This window comes from Nannobrachium achirus (genome assembly GCF_963921795.1).
Source record: "Nannobrachium achirus genome assembly, chromosome: 21".
Lineage (NCBI taxonomy): Eukaryota > Metazoa > Chordata > Actinopteri > Myctophiformes > Myctophidae > Nannobrachium > Nannobrachium achirus.
Window position 1 is genome coordinate 13715622 of NC_137828.1, and position 16642 is coordinate 13732263.

The window sequence follows — 16642 nt, forward strand, 5'->3', positions numbered from 1 at the left end:
ATATGGAATCTATGAAAAGGTTGTGGGGGTCCCTCCTTCATCTCTCTCTCAACTAAGGGGTCTTTGGCCTGAAAACGTTGAAGACCCCTGATTTAGGCATTTAGCAGACACTCTTAATCCAGAGCGATTTACAATAAGCAAGGACAGCACATGGTAATACATGAAATGCTATAAAATGCTATAATGCTATAAAGCCTCCCCCTGGCCAGCCGGGGCGCCTGATGGAGGGGAATGGAACTGGTTGGAATCTGGTTGGAATAACGTGTTCCTTCCACGCGCTACGTCCAACCGGGGAAGCTCCCCCTGTCAGGTGATAAGAAGCGGCCTGCTCACTCCTCATGCATTGAAGGAAGCATGAGCTCAGTTCGGGGCCCTCCCAGGTTGGCAGAGGGAGAGTAGAGCCCAGGATCACAGCTTAGGCAATTGGCACCGGGTGAAAAAAATGGGTTACAAAAATCGTGGGATAAAAATTTTGAAGTAAAAATACATGAAATGCACACAAACACACACATTCAAAATTCCCACACACGACATGCCAGAGAGGAAGTGAGAAATGTACCCCCATAGCTCCAGCATGACTCACTTTCATTTCCACACACTCCATACTTTGTTCCCATACAACAAGGTCATGAGTCACAGCCTTTAATGTGGTGATTAAACCTGTTGGCATCTGTGTGGAGTGTGACCAAGGCCATTACAAACATCAGGATGTCTTCACGTTTTTAGAGAGGTGTAAATGAATTGTGTCACAGCTTCGACTACTAGAATCTCATGAGTGATTCTCAACCTGTGTGTCTTTTAGGGGGGTGGACGGTGAAGTGACAATTTAAGGAGACCTTTTTTAATACCTCCAAAAAGAAAAGAAAAACGAAGGAAAAAAAAGGAAATAAATAAGACCAACTATCCTATAAAAACTGGTAAAATATTGGCCAAATTGTCAAGTAACGCAAGCCACTTGTAGATCTGCTATGACTGACTGACCACAAGCGTAATTTGTATAGGGGTTGATGGGTTTAATAAACCCAAGGGCCCCCCTACTGGTGACAGACAGTATTATAAATTCATAGGCTATTATATCGTCGTTGTCGGGTGAAACACCTTGTATGTCCAAAACCGTTCGTTTTGCATTTTTCATTTTAAAAATGATTTAAACAGCAGATCTACAAGCACACAACGCCTCGCGGGTGCGAGGCGTTGTGTGCTTGTAGATCGGCTGTTTTCACTACTTTGAAGCAGGGCTTTGCTTTGCGAAAGAACATACAAATTTGAAACTTGGAGATACGAGGTTTACACCCGACAACGACAATATGTATTTTGTCATTTCCAATATATTAGGGGTCTCTAATCTCCTAATCTATGGGCCCCCCCCTCACAGCAGTACAGGGTGCTTTTGATCTGAAAACCCATGCAGAATAAGATCTAATTTCGCCCCTGTGACTGACTGACTGCTCCCTGTCCTCTTTGTCTCCTCGCAGGGGTGAACTTCAAGGAGGTGAACGAGGACAACAAGAGGAATCTCTTTAGTGAGATCTACACCTCTATTGACACATTGGCGTTCACCTTTGGCAATGTGTGAGTACCCTGTTACCATGGTTCCATTTGTACACTGTCAGAGTCACAGACTTGTGTGGGTCAATTTAGACCCCCATAAAGGAACCCACAAAGCCCCCGGAATCACACTTTGAGAACCACTGCTTCTATATTTCTGTTATTTTTGAGCGTTGCTAACCGCTCCTACATCTGACTTTGACTGTTTGTACGTATGTCCCACCCCATCCCACGTTGGCCAAGCTTCAATTCTGCTCAATGAAATTAACTCATACGAGTTAATTTAATTGATGCTCAATGAAATTAACTCATTATAGTACTGCTCCGCCGCGGGCAGGCTGCAGGGCCGCCGTGAGGCGGCGCAGTTATTTAGTGACTTTTGTGTTATTTGTAGGTAAAGGTATTTTTGGGTTTCTTGCCTCTACCGCGTACTGATACTTCTTGTAGTGTCTTATAATGTCCCCCTCACCCCCTTGATGTCCGAATGAGCTCTGCTCTGTGTTGTTAATATAATTTACCAAGAGGACACTTGTAAACCCATATGGGCTGTATTGACCTCTGACCTATAAAGCAATACGTTCGAGTGGTTTGTGTGATCAACTAGATCGTCAATACGAGCAGGCTGACCGAACAGATCAAATCTCTCTCATCATACCATGTAACCATGTGTCCATACTGTTATCTAGTCCTTTACGCTGTGCTGTGTGTGTGTGTGTGTGTGTGTGTGTGTGTGTGTGTGTGTGTGTGTGTGTGTGTGTGTGTGTGTGTGTGTGTGTGTGTGTGTGTGTGTGTGTGCGTGTGTGCGCGTGTGCGCGTGTGCGTGTGCGTGTTTGTCTGTCTACCAGAGTGTCTGACTTCCTTATGGGAGATGTAGAAAATGGATCGGCGTTGGGGATCCCCCTAACTAAGAGAAGCAGGGTGAGTACTGAGTTAACTACCTACAGTATATTCTCACTATTGGACATCTTATCTCCATTTTTTTCGTAAATGAATACCCTACTTGTAGTTACGGTCTGACAGTCTGGAGCACGGAAGCTCTGAAAATGATCAAGCGATAAAAGCAGACGTGACGCCTCCTCCCCACGACATTTTTTTGTCTTTACAGTCGTGCAAATTTATCATAGCATTCTGAGCTTGTGGAATAGTTGTCTGGCTATGCAGACTATTTTACGGCATCACACAAACGTATAAAGCCGATCCAAATGCTCGAAACACGGCGCAAAGCGACACGTTTTGAGCTTGTACTTTTTTTTTCTTTTTTTTTGTATTTGAATCCTGAAAAGTAACAGTTTTGGACTTATGAGGTTTCCACCCGACAGACGATATGGTCCTGGGTGCTGGTATCAGATCATTTCTCTTGTACATTCCAGATAATCTCAGCCATTTCAGCATTTCTGCTGCCGAACGATGTACTGTGTTCAGTTGGCGTGCAAGACCCAAATTCAGAGTGAACATTTTTAACTCAAATCTTTGCTTCGAACAAAATATTTTGAGATGGGGGTCCGCGGCCAAATGCATATCATTTTGAGGGTCCTTGACACGACAGAGTTTGAGAACCACTGATATAGCAACATAATTATTATTATTATTATTTTTAGAAAACTGTCACAAAGACATTTGTAGAATCGGGCCTACCGGTATATCAGTGGTTCTCAAACGTTGTCATGTCAAGGACCCCCAAAATAATATGTATTTGGTCGCGGACACCCATCTCAAAATATGTTGTTCCAGGGACCCCCAGAAGCAAAAACTTTTGTTAAAAATGTTCCCTCTGAATTTGGGTCTTGCCTTAAAGGACAACTCCGCCCTAAATCACTTCTAGACTCATTTTCCTACTTATATTGATCCAAAATTACTATTAGGCTGAAATGCCCCTGTTGTCCAGTTTCCCCAGCAGAACCCAGCAGCTCTCATAGCATAGAGTGGAGCCTATAAGCCTATCACTTTTACACTATTTGTTGTGGTCAGAAGTGTTTTTATTTTTCATGAATGTGGTACTAGTTGTCATTACAAACACATCCATGTCATCGTTGTCCCACAAAAGCCATCACACTTGGCTAAATAGATGTTATGCTTTTATGTGTTTTGCCAAGTCCCGGAAAAGATGCCCTGTGATTGGCCACTGCAGTCACTTTGATTGGCACTTGTGCCGAATGATCATCCCAAAACATTATTTATGAGATTGTAGTGGCTTGTGTGGGACAACCAAGGCATGGATGTATGTGTAATGACAACTAGTAACACATTCATGAAAAAGAAAATCACTTTTGAACACAACAAATAGTGTAAAAGCGATAGGCTTATAGGCTCCACTCTATGCTATGACAGCCGCTGCGTTCTGCTGGGGAAACTGGACAACAGGGTCATTTCTGCCTAATAGACCCCATGGACAGTCTTTTGGGATCAATATAAGTAGGAAAATGAGCCTAGAAGTGATTTAGGGCGGAGTTGTCCTTAAGCTAGATGCATGATAGATACAAACGCGTTCAGTTAATTTCAGGTCAGTCACTTTTCCAAAGGGGCCACACAGGATATGACCCTGATTGGGTAAACAGAGGTCAGGGTTCCGTGAGGAAGCGTCAACTCAGTGCGAGCTTCAGGGTTTAAACTTAGGCCAACTTCCCGGCTGCAGTGTCTTCACGAAATATTTTGTGCTGTGTGATGATGAATTGACACCGGGAGTTCCTGTTTTTTTCCCCCCCGTTTTAGGTTTCGTAACGGCTCTAAAATGGAAGCTAAAGTAATTCTGATTAACGCAAAAGGTTAGGATATGGAGATAAGACCTCTGCCCGACGGCAACGATGTATTTAGTCCTGCACTATGAAAGCACTGTTGAGGGTGTGTCGTGAATCGTGTTGTATTATTTTGTTTGTTAATGACGTTTTTTTCGTCTAATGTGGTGTCTGTATCTACAGTCCTTTTCTTGCCTTGTAAACTGTATCTTAAATCAGTGGTTCTCAACCTGTGGGTCGGGACCCCCAGGGATGTCATCAAAACATTATTTTGGGGGGGTCCCCAGATGATTAACTTAATGTGCAAAATTGTTTTCTCACTCAACAGTAAACAAACAAAGTGTATAGAGGGTATATCCAAAAATTTTAAGTGACAATAAGGACTTTTTAATACCTCTAAAATGACAAATTGAACATTGGCCAAATTGTCAAACATAAGGGGCAAGAATTGTGAAAATAGCTGATCTACATGCTCACAACGCCTCGCAGCGTGAGGCGTTGTGAGCATGTAGATCTGCTATTTGCCTCAACTTTTAGTCCCCAGTTCAAATATGATAATTTCAGGGGTTGCGGCCTACAAAGGTTAAGAACCACTGTCTTAAATGCTGTTCTGCATTTTTGGCGACTGAATCCCCTCCCCCCCACTTACCTTATCGAAAACCATAATATAAAACTGTTCTGTGAATGTCTTGTTTTCCACCCCAGTCTTTTGAGAATCTCTCTGTGGAATCTGGTGGATCCGGTCTGGAGAAAGATGATCCGCCAGGTGAGGCCTTGATCTGTCGCAAAGCACTTTGCCCAACACAGAATGAATGTGCTGAGAGATTATACTGCATAATGCCTTCTGCTTGGAACAACTATATGGGGCTGTTAAGTCTGACATCATTTTGTAGGCAGAGGAGATTTTTGGGGGCCAAAAGGCCCCAGCGCCCGTGAATCTTTTTACTATTTTTACTATTTACTATTTTTTCTTCTCTTTGTTGTTGAAAGGAAAGTGGTAGAATTATACTTTTAGTAGTTATTTTTGTCTCAGATCTGTTGAAATAGCGAGGGACAGATATTGATAATAAATCTGCTTGGAGGTCTGACTAAGGCCATGGCTACACGGAGCTGGATTTTTCATATTTCCCGGTTTTTCAGATATCCACATAGAAAAATATCTAGGTCCACACGGAGCTGGATATTTCATATATCCCGGTTTTTCAGATATCCACATAGAAAAATATCTAGGTCCACACGACAAAGATATCTAGGTCTAACAAGCACACACACAGTAAAGTCTTCAGAGATATCCGGGTTCCCTGTCTACACGGATCCAGTGAATCGGATATTTTTCAATCTCTCCACTTATTTATCCGGTTTCAAAAATATCCAGCTTCGCAGCCGAAATATCCAGCTTCGTGTGGCTGCAAGCCCCAAACGCATAAAAAAATGTCTAGCTTCAGAAATATCCAGCTCCGTGTAGCCGGCGCCTAAATGAATCCTGAAAAGTAACATAGGCCTGTCACAGTTATTGCATAATCCATCCGGTCGCAATTATATCCTTAGAGTTGCTTCCATTCGTCTGTGTGAATTCAGCTGCTGGGAAAAATAGCTATAATTACAGGCATAATTACAATTACATAACCATTTTGAACCGTTTTAGCACTATTTGGTTCCATTTGTACAATGTCATGCAGAGTTATGGGGAGACCTTGAAATGTGAAAGTTTGAGAAACACTGGTGTACCTGGCATATGGACCGCTGAGGCAACACAACTTGTTGCCTTGTTGTGCAGGGACGTGCAGAGAATGTTAGAGAGGCAGGGGCTGACATTTCTAAAAGGGCCTTTTGGTGAATATGTATAATAGAAATAATATAATATAATATAATATAATATATATATTATATTATTTGCATTTGCGTTTCTTTCACCATAGTGAAAAACTGCATTCATGGTCTGGAGAGGGGGCACCTTTTACAGACAGATAAAAGGGCAGGGGCTCAAGCCCCCTTTGATGTCTATGTGTGCACTTGCCTGTTGTTGTGTCACTGCCATTTGCACTGTGCACACATGCATGCACTGCCTGTTCATGCAGGTGTGTGTGTGTGGGGGGTTACGCGGGGTAAAAAGAGTGCCAGTTATCCTGCGCGGGGCTTAGCCTCGCGCATTAATAACATACAGCATTCAGTCAACTCTGAACCTGTCAGAAGGAATTACCCTCACAGGGGTTTTAGCAGGTAGCCCTCTGCACAAGGTCAACATGGGCTTTTCTGACGCACACACACACACACACACACACACACACACACACACACACACACACACACACACACACACACACACCCGCATGTCACAGATGCCAACAAGCGCACACACACACTCGAAAACACACATGCAGCGAGCACAGAGGCGAGTGCGTAGGTCTGTGGCGTTGGCCAAGTCCATGTGGAGACCCTTCGTTCACCGGGTCTCCTCTCCTCTCCCGCTCGCAGGGCCCTCTCCGGCGGTGCCGCCGGCGGCGCGTGCCGAAGAGGTGGACGAGGTGCTGCACGGGCAAGATGGCGGCGTGGAGTCGGCGCTGTTCTACGCCAAGGCCTGGTCCAAGTACACCAAGGAGCTGCTGGCCTGGGTGGACAAGCGCCTCAGCATGGGTGAGTTTGACCACTTTAAAGGTGATACACCATGAAAATTCACTTTTCCTATTTTAAAACCTTTTTTTGGGGTCCCACTAGCACCTTCTATCCTCACAAAGTCCCATTTCAGACCGTTGTGTCTTTCTCTGGTTTTTGGAATGTGGAGGTTAAAAGCATCCCACGGGTTCTCAAAACAGGCTGTCCAGATTTGCTGCCGTTTGTGACGTCATAAAAGGCCGTTTTTGAAGAAAAACATTTTTTTTTTTTTTTTTTTTCAAAAGGACTTTTTTTCAATGTTTTTTTCTTTTTTTTTTCTTTTTTATATTTTGGGGGGGGGGGGGGGGGGGTGGTGCAGTTCAGGCCAAAGGTGGTACTGCAGCTGAAAATGCTCTGAGAGCCATTCAAAAATGAGAGGCTCTCTATTCAGGAGTGGTAATTTAGCCTCAAACCTTTTGAAAAACGTTTTTGGGACATAAACAATATGACATAAATACTTTTTAAATGCATGGTGTAACACCTTTAAGAGAAACCTCTAATCCAGGGGTCTTCAATGTTTTTTCAGTCCATAGACCCTTTCAGGGATCCCCTCCACTACAATCATATTGTGTTGCAGATTAAAACTTTCTCATAGATTTCATAGAGGGCTTCATAAGCTTGTTTGACAGCACTGTCGTGTTGGATTCATGTTCATGTTTATCTTAAGACTTTTAACCACTTAAACTGTTGATACTTTTCTCCCGCCGCGGCAAATCTCTTTGCCGAAAATAGACAATCTACAAGCTGACTATTTTTGTTAACCCATTTGGCCTAAAATTATTGAATGCTTTAACCAGTGAAAAATCGCAGATATACAAGCTCACAGCGCGGCAGAGAGTGCCGCACTGCAAGCTTGTAGATCTGCTATTTTTGAAAAGGTCGTGAAAATGTTTGCAAATCTTTGAATATGTATTTTCAAAGCGAACGTTTATAACTCAAATTTTGCTTCTGGGGGGTCCCTGGAACTAAATATTTTGAGATGGGGGTCCGTGGCCAAATAAATATCATTTTGGGGGTCCTTCACATGAAAAGGTTTGAGAACCATTGACATAGTAGTCTCTCAAGAACAGACTAACTGAGCTCCAGTTTAGTGAAAAGGACCTTTTCTTTGACGATGGCTAGCCAGATTGCTGACATAGAAACATAGTTTTTTTTTTTTAAACCATAGGAGTCAAAAGACACTTATGGAATCGGGTCAAAATTGAAATTTTCACGATTTTTCAAAAATAGCAGATCTACAAGCTCGCAGCGCGCACTGTGAGCTTGTATATCTGCTATTTTTCAATAGTTAAATCATAAAATAATGATACACAAAATGTGTACCCGTTCTAAATGGGTTAATGATCCCCCCCAGAATAGGGATGCTGGGGCTTCAAGTCGTTAAGACCCTTTTCAAGCCTGAGGGGTCCACCACGTTTGGGCAGGTTAACCATTGAAGCCCTACTGCATTTGTTGTATGGTGAATAGCTTAGATAGCTGATCTACAAGCTCATAGCACGTCGCAATGTGGCGAGTTGTGAGCTCGTAGATTGGCTATTGTTGCTATTTAATATTTTTAACTTTTACATTTTGGGATTTTTATTTTAGAAGATTATACTTTATAATAACACATCGTCTCTGTCGTGTGGAAACATGTCCAAAACTGTTGGAGATAAGAGGTTTCTGCCTGACATCAACAACATATTCAAATCTTAATGGTTATTAAAGAAGTGGTGCCATAGTTTTGTACTTTTTCTGTTTTATATGTGTCTATGGAGTTAACATTACTCTAATAGACCACCGGGTGTGGTTATAATGTGCACATTTGCCTTCCCTGTGTATTTTTATTTCTTGCCTGAAAGCTGAAAGCCACTGAGTCAAAAGGCCCAGTCGAAAAACACAGATTTAGTGACATCATAAACTCATCCCCTCCCCTTTTACCATACACCCAACACTGTGGGTGTGGCTAACTTCAGCTGGGTCACCACCCACCTGACAACCAGGCATACTTAATGAACTGGTGGGTGTGGCCGCATACAAACATAATTTTAACTCTTTCTGTACACTTTCTGAAAGAAATCTTCCTCCTAGTATCACCAGTAAGACTCTCTAATCGGGAGATAAGCGACCGTCAGGTCGCATACACAAACTTTAGAAGGCAATGGTAGCCAATCAGGAGGGAATATGGGACATGGGACAGATCCATATTGATGACATGACTTTCGAGTTTCGTGTACCGCTTTGCTTGATTTGAGGGCCAAATCTGTAGGAGCAGTGTCCAAAAATGTGTGTTGCAAGAATCGGCCTCATGGTGGCGCTAGAAGAGGGCCATGTGAGAAATGAGGGGTTTGGCAGCCAAGGAGAGTGTATGTAAAGTTTGGCATGAGTCGGGGCAACGGTGGCGGAGATATGAGTAGGGGAAAAGTGTGACGTGACGGACAGACTGACTGACAGCCGTTGGAGGTTTTTTTGATAGTAACTGCGACCTGACGTTCGCAATAATACCTGATCATCGTGTTTTAGGGGGGGTAAAAAAGCATGGCACCGCATCTTTAAAAAAAGTAATGCTCTGCTTCGATATACGTGATTTAGCAAAAGGAATTCTCTTTGCCTGGCGAACGTGTATGTGAGGGCTCTAGCTGAAATGTAAACACACCGTGCTCCCTTGAGCTCACGTTGGGATTAAAAAGCGAGCGAACCCACCCACACTGCATTAGTGTGCTCTCTGTGTCACTATGGCGACCCTGAACAAGATGGCAGAGTGGCACGGAGAAGCCAAGGTTGTGTGTGTGCTCGCTGTGAGCCGCCTCTTTGTTCAGTGATTTGAGCACTTGAGTTAATGAATGCTTACAGTTCTGGCGCTTTAGTCACTCGACAAGTCCACACAAGGTGACACTCCATCAGGGGGTGTACTGAACAGGTGACATCATCACCATGCAGACAAACGCAAACATGGAGTTTATGTAACCCTTTTTTTGTGTAGCACTTGTACCTTTTTTGTAATTCTTTGCCTACTTTATTTGTTTATTTAGACGGGACACTGTATTAATTTTCATTCTTCAGTCCCCCCCCCCCCCCCCAAAAAAAAACATGAAAACAAGCAACAGTAGAGTGCATTACATTGCTCAAGGAAAGCACAAGAGATACAGAGATAGAAAAACAGAGGTACAAACAGGTACAGAAAAATGCAAAATGTACTTATTGCGACCGTCAGGTCGCACAGTTACTATGAAAATCTCCACCGGCTGTCTGTCAGTCAGTCCCTCCGTCCCTCCGTCTGTCCGTCACCTCATGTCACACTTTTGGTCCTACTATAGTCTATAGACTAGGATGTAAACAAAGTGTCGGCCCTACAATGAAAAAGTTGACTATAGCTCCTTTAAGTAAGTTGTGAAAAATTACGTATTAATTACAGTTACAGTGTAGGATATGTTGTCTAATAACGTGATTTAATTTATTGATTGATTTGCTTGTTTATGCTTTGGCTCGAGGACATTGTGTTTGTGTGCCTCTACAATTAGATAATCACAGTTAAGTGGTCACCTTAGGTAACACACTTTAATAACAATAAAAGAGATTTCCTAAAGGTTGCGTCACGGCACATTCATTCATGTTGATTCACGGCTTTACGTCAACCTGACAAGTATTCATCTTTTATTTGTTCAAACCCAATGGAATTGTGTGTCAGTGAAAGGGAAACACTTTGTCATGTTTTGCTTACGGCATAGATTGTCTTTTTTTTTTTCACGTGAGAGCCCAGACATGCATCAGAATCAGGGACGTGCTGGGCCCCTGATTCAGCCCGGGAAAAAGAGTTGGAGAGGCCCTCATTGCTGCTACTCAAAGATTTGGCATTTCAGATCATGACAAGTGACAAGCCAGTGGGCCAATGACATGAGTTATATTTCGTCGTTGACGGGTAGAAACCTTGTATGTCCAAAACCGTTTGTTTTGTATTTATCATTTTAAAAATGATTTAAACTAGTGAAAACAGCCGATCTACAAGCACACAACGCCTCGCACCGCGAGGCGTTGTGTGCTTGTAGATCTGCTGTTCTCAATTGATCCCGCGGGGGAAATTCAGTTGCCATGGCAGTACAGCAGTAATGAAACACGGGACTTTGTCAGTTGTTAGTCTGCTTTATGAGCATTTTAATGTATACGGTAAACTGTTACATAACTGCCAGGTTCTTCTGTTTTCAGACATCGAATGCGCAAAGAGTTACGCCAAAATGGCCGAATCTGCCAAGACCCTCGCAAGTCAACAGGTGACTATCTTTGATCAGACAGAATAATGTGTTAAATGTAGGATAAGTGATTTCACTTAAGTTTCAGTTTCAGTTTTCATGTACAGTAGGTCAAGGGTTTTCAAAGTGGGTGACAGGGCACCCTGGGGTGCCGCGAGATAATTTGATAATATTTGAAATGTATTAGGACATAAATAAATATATTTAGTATCAAGTACAAAGTTATTTTCAGTCAGTTCTAACCAAAATGGCTATTATCTTGTTTTCCTCGCAAAACATAATCGCTTAAATATGCTATAAATATAAGGTACTGGGAGTGAAAATTATGACTATAAGGTAGGGGTGCCTCGGATGAAAAAAATATTTATAGGGGTGCCCTGAGCCAAAAAAGTTTGGGAACCCCTGCAGTAGGTGACAGGCGGGGGCCTTCCTCCAATCATGATCAAGTGGAGCAGGCCTTGGTGCGTGTAAGGCCCGCCCCCACTCGACCATGATTGGAGGAAGGCCCCACTCTATCCTGATTGGAGGAAAACTTGTCACCCAACCGCTTTTTTCTCCTCATAGTAAGGGAAGGTTAGCCTCATGCTGGACCAATCTGGGAACTAAATCATTTCCAATATCTTTCTTCACAAATGTGTTCATAAAGGTGTCTACTATCACCTCTGAACTTTCTCAATCACAACTCCCTCCCACTTTGTGGGAGCCAATCAAAGTTGGGGGTATCCCGAGGGCCTGGGATTAAAGGGGGGGCAAATTAAAATATTGTCAATATGAGCGTATGAGGTGTGTAATTGGGGTATTTTGGGGCTGCTGAATCCATTCCAACCATTAGTTATCAGTAAAAATGACTCCTTGGCCATAGAATAGGCCACACTTACTTTTGTATGTCCATGAGACATAATATTTGCAATAAAAAAATGGCTGGAGTAGGGTTTGAATTCATGAAAACTATTCAAGATCAGGCGGGTAAGCGCACATTATGACACACAGAATAACATGATACAATCTGACAAGGAACACTCAAACACAGGGTTTAAAACATAGGGACTAACAGGACACAGGTGAACTCGAATGACATGATTGGCTAAGCCTTAGCCAATTAGCCAGTAGCTATGCCCCTCCCAAAAAGCTTTTGTCCAATGCTAGCTTAGAATAACTTCCTGCTTGCCAAGGTTTGCCTTGGCAACAGCCTTGGCAAGCTGCCGGTTGCTAAGCTAGCATTGGACAAAAGCTTTTATGGGAGGGGCATAGCTACTGGCTAATTAGGCCTATTTTATGGCCAAGGAGTCATTTTAACTGAAAACGAATGGTTGGAATGGATTCAGGCAGCCCCAAAATACCCTAATTACACAACTCATACGCTCATATTGGCCATTTTTTATTTTTTCCCCTTTAATCCCAGGCTCAGGGTATCCCGATACCGCCAACTTTGATTGGCTCCCACAACGTTTCCAGAAGGAGTTGGGATTGAGAAAGTTCAGAGGTGATAGTAGACACCTTTATGAACACATTTGTTTAGAAAGATATTGGAAATGATTTAGTTTCCAGATTGGTCCAGCATGAGGCTAACTTTCCCTTACTATCAAAGGAGATCAGACTGAAGTCCAAACATGGACCAAACACTCTATAGTAACTAGTACTATCAGAAAATAGACCTATTTTGTTATTATTTTAATTAAATTAAATCACTTACCCTACCTTTAACAATCATGTTCAAAACCCTCAATGTCACGTCAACATTATTTTACCTGTACCTTTTTAACGTTACAATTAAGACATTTAACTGAATAGAATATAAGCTTCAGACGTGTGGGGTTTGACCTTTTTCTTCTTCTCTGACCATGTACAAGGAGTTCATGCCGTTCCGCGACACCTACATGTCCGCTTTCAAGAACGACATCGAGTACAGCCAGGTCCTCCTGCAAACCGCGGCCGCTCTCCAGACCAACAAGTTCATGCAGGTATGTCAACAACCAAGCTCCTCTCTCTACCTTCTCCCACCTCCTTCACCGCCACTGCCCACTCACCGTTCCCTCAGGTCTGGTGATGCCAACCTCCTGGACGTCCCCAAAGACAACGACACCAACCTGGGGTGACAGGGCTCTTTCTCAGTTGCAGGCACGTGCACACATAGACATCAAAGGGGGCTTGAGCCCCTTCCCTTTTATCCGTCTGTAAAAGGTGCCCTCTGCAGACATTGAATGCAGTTTTTACTATGGTGAAAGAAATTGATTATGCTTAGTTCAGTGTGGTATTAAGCACCGAAAATAGCCGACCTCCAAGCTCACAACGTGTCGCACTGCGATGCGTTGTGAGCTTGGAGGTCTGCTATTTTCGATATTTTCACCAAAAGGCCCTTTTTAGAAATTTCAGCCCCTGCCTCTCTAATATTCTCTGCACGTCGCTGCTCAGTTTCAACACCCTCCTTTTGGAACTCACTCCCAGCTCCCATCAAAGCCTTGTCCTGTTCAAAGCAAGTGTATCAAAAGAGAAACATGGGTATGCCAAGACCCGCCTGCGGAAGCTTGTGATTGGCTGAACCGGAGGTAGGGAGCGCACCTTTGTGTTCCCTTGGACCACGCGGAGGTTCCCGAAAGTTTGGGGAACGAAGATTTACTATTCTGATCCATATTGTGACATAACTCGGACGGCACTGAGTCGGCTCACGCGACCTTCGCAACGCTCGACACGTCGTCATCACCAAAAACAAGCACTCCTTTACAAGAACGAGCCTCACCCATGTTGCTGGTTTGATTCAGGCGTTCAAAGCCCACCTCTTCAGACTTGCATTCCCCACCTAATTCTAACCCCCCCCCCCCCTTCTGCCTTTCTTTATTTGATCTTTTTAACTAGTTAATAAAGTTGTTTTCTTTTGTTGTTCATGTAAAGCCGTGACAATTGTCACAAGAACTGATCTTCAAGCTAACAACATCTCTGGGGCCGCTGAATGTAATAAAATAATCCATTCGATTCCCTATTTTCAGCCCTAAACACCACATCATACGATGCTTGTTAGCTTGAAGATCTGTGCTTTTATTTCAGCAAGCCTTGCAGTGGAGTATAACATGAATGAATGAATCTCCGGTGGGTTTTCTGTGTGCTTTGTGCTCCAGCCTCTCCAGTCCAGGAAGAGTGAGCTGGACAAACTCCGAAAAGACGTCAAGGAGCAGTGGCAACGAGAACAGAAGAAAATGGTGGGTGGCGTAGCTGGGAAAGGTCACGTTTTGCATGGTTTCCTCCGCCATCTGTGTGTGAATCTTTTTTCATGCAAAGTGCCATGGAAATAAGGTGCTTTTAGAAATGCACCATTTACCACTTATTCTACCATTATGATGTGACTCTTTAGAGGCGTTTGTGTCCTTGGTGCTCATGTAGTCAAGTTGCTTCTTTTTGAGCTTGTAGGCCCTTGTTTGTCTTGCAAAATCTCACAGAACTGTGTGCACGAGTGTGCGTGGGGGTGCCGGCTATTGTGCGAGGTAGGCGGGTATAATAAAGTGTGTGTGTGTGTGTGTGTGTGTGTGTGTGTGTGTGTGTGTGTGTGTGTGTGTGTGTGTGTGTGTGTGTGTGTGTGTGTGTGTGTGTGTGTGTGTGTGTGTGTGTGTGTGTGTGTGTGTGTGTGGTCAGAGATGCAGAGTGAGAAAGGTTGCTGGTTTCCTGCGTTTGTTTGTTCACTTGCTTTTACCCGTCGAACTAAACTGAGAAATGAACCAGGACCGGTAGTGCTGACTCAACAGCAGCAGCTCCTGTTATAACCTTTGCTTTGCCTGCCTGTGTGTGTGTTTGCATGATTGTGTTATGTATGTACTGTATGTGTGCGCTAAACTGTGTGTTGGTGTATGTGTGTGAGTGCTCTGCACAATGCTGTGTGTGAGTGTGTGTGTGTACTTGTATTACTGTACTTGTGACGGTCAAATGTCCCCCAAGTAATAATAGAAGTTGTTTCTGGTCCTCACAAGAGAAATTGTTGTTTTATGCTTAAAAGAAAGATATTGGGACTCTGGAGTCAGGCTTACAATTAGGAAAAGATTGAGGCTGGGGTCAGGTTTAGGATTAGGCATTTAGAGGTTAGGTTTTGGGGTTGGAGTTGCAAAAATAGCCAATCTACAAACACACAATGCGTCGCAGTTATGTCAGATTTTTTTCTGCCTTTATTTCGATATTCAGTGGAGATTTGTCAGGAAACATGGGGACAGAGTTGGAGAGTGACTGACATGCAAGGGACCCTTGGGCTCGGGAATCGAACCCGAGACCCACTGCCAATAGCTGCATAGATGTGGTACACGCCTTAACCACTCAGCCCCCCCCTCCGCACTGACAGCACTGTCATCAGTCTATGTTGGATTCATGTTAATGTGTATTTTCAAACATTTAACCACTTAAATCGTGGATATTTTGTAAACTTGACCTTTCACTATGTACTTGATCTGCACTTTTTTACCTTTACACCAACACTATTTGCTAGAGCTTGTAGATCTGCTATTTTTGGCTAAAGTTCTCCTCTGAATAAGGATGCGAGGGTTCAGGTTGTTAATTTAAAAGAATGATCCTACCACACAAGGATTTGGTGGACCCCCTGTAGTAACTCTGAGGACCCCCTAGGGCAGGGGTTTTCAAAGTGGGTGACGGGGCACCCTGGGGTGCCGTGACGGCAGTCCAGGGGTGCCGCGAGATAATTTGATAATATTTGGAATTTATTTGCACACTTGAAAAAATATTTAGCCATTTACCAAAATGGCTATTATCTCAATGTTTTCCTCGCAACATAATCACTAAAATATCATTACTGTCTGGCAGAAACCTCAAAACTAGTGAAAACAGCCGATCTACAAGCACACAACGCCTCGCGATGCGAGGCGTTGTGTGCTTGTAGATCGGCTGTTTTCACTAAACTAGTACTAAACTAGTGGCGCGCCACTAGTTTAGTACATTTTTAGATCATAAATACAAAACGGATGGTTTTGGACATACAAGGTTTCCACCCGACATCGACGATATGCTATAAAAATATAAGGTGCTGGGAGTGAAAATTATAATGTAGGGGTGCCTCGGATTAAAAAAAAATATTCATGGGGTGCCCTGAGACAAAAAAGTTTGGGAACCCCTGCCCTAGGGGTCCCGGACCCCCTGTTGAAGACCCCCTGCCTGGACTAATGTAATCTGCCTCCCATTACAGAACGAGGCGGAGGGCGCTCTCCGGAAGGCGCGGCTGCTGCAGGCCCAGCGGCAGGAGGAGCACGAGAAGGCCAAGGTGGCCACGGGCCGTGTGGAGGAGGAGCTGGCGGCCGGAGGGGGCGGGGCCAACGCCGCCAAGCAGCTGGAGAAGAGACGGCGGCTGGAGGAGGAGGCCCTGCAGAAGGTACACGTCAAACTCAAGGCCCCGGGGGCCCAAATCAGGCCCGTGAATGAATTATCATGGAGATACATCTTTTATACATATCTTTTATTTAGAACGGCTACACATTATTGTGTATCATTATTTTGTGC

The 16642-nt window shown here is 43.7% G+C and overlaps 1 protein-coding gene across 2 annotated transcripts in view; it reads left to right on the top strand.

Moving 5' to 3' along the window:
- Positions 1-16642, top strand: part of LOC308306563 (rho GTPase-activating protein 29-like) — a 95926-nt gene that overhangs the window by 49019 nt on the left and 30265 nt on the right. For both annotated transcript variants that reach the window (XM_080751599.1, XM_080751600.1), the window contains exons 4-11: positions 1476-1572; positions 2394-2466; positions 4986-5046; positions 6756-6914; positions 11115-11179; positions 13009-13119; positions 14272-14352; positions 16332-16514. In XM_080751599.1, the coding sequence (XP_080607725.1) occupies positions 1476-1572; positions 2394-2466; positions 4986-5046; positions 6756-6914; positions 11115-11179; positions 13009-13119; positions 14272-14352; positions 16332-16514 (830 nt within the window). The remainder of the gene's footprint in view (positions 1-1475; positions 1573-2393; positions 2467-4985; positions 5047-6755; positions 6915-11114; positions 11180-13008; positions 13120-14271; positions 14353-16331; positions 16515-16642) is intronic.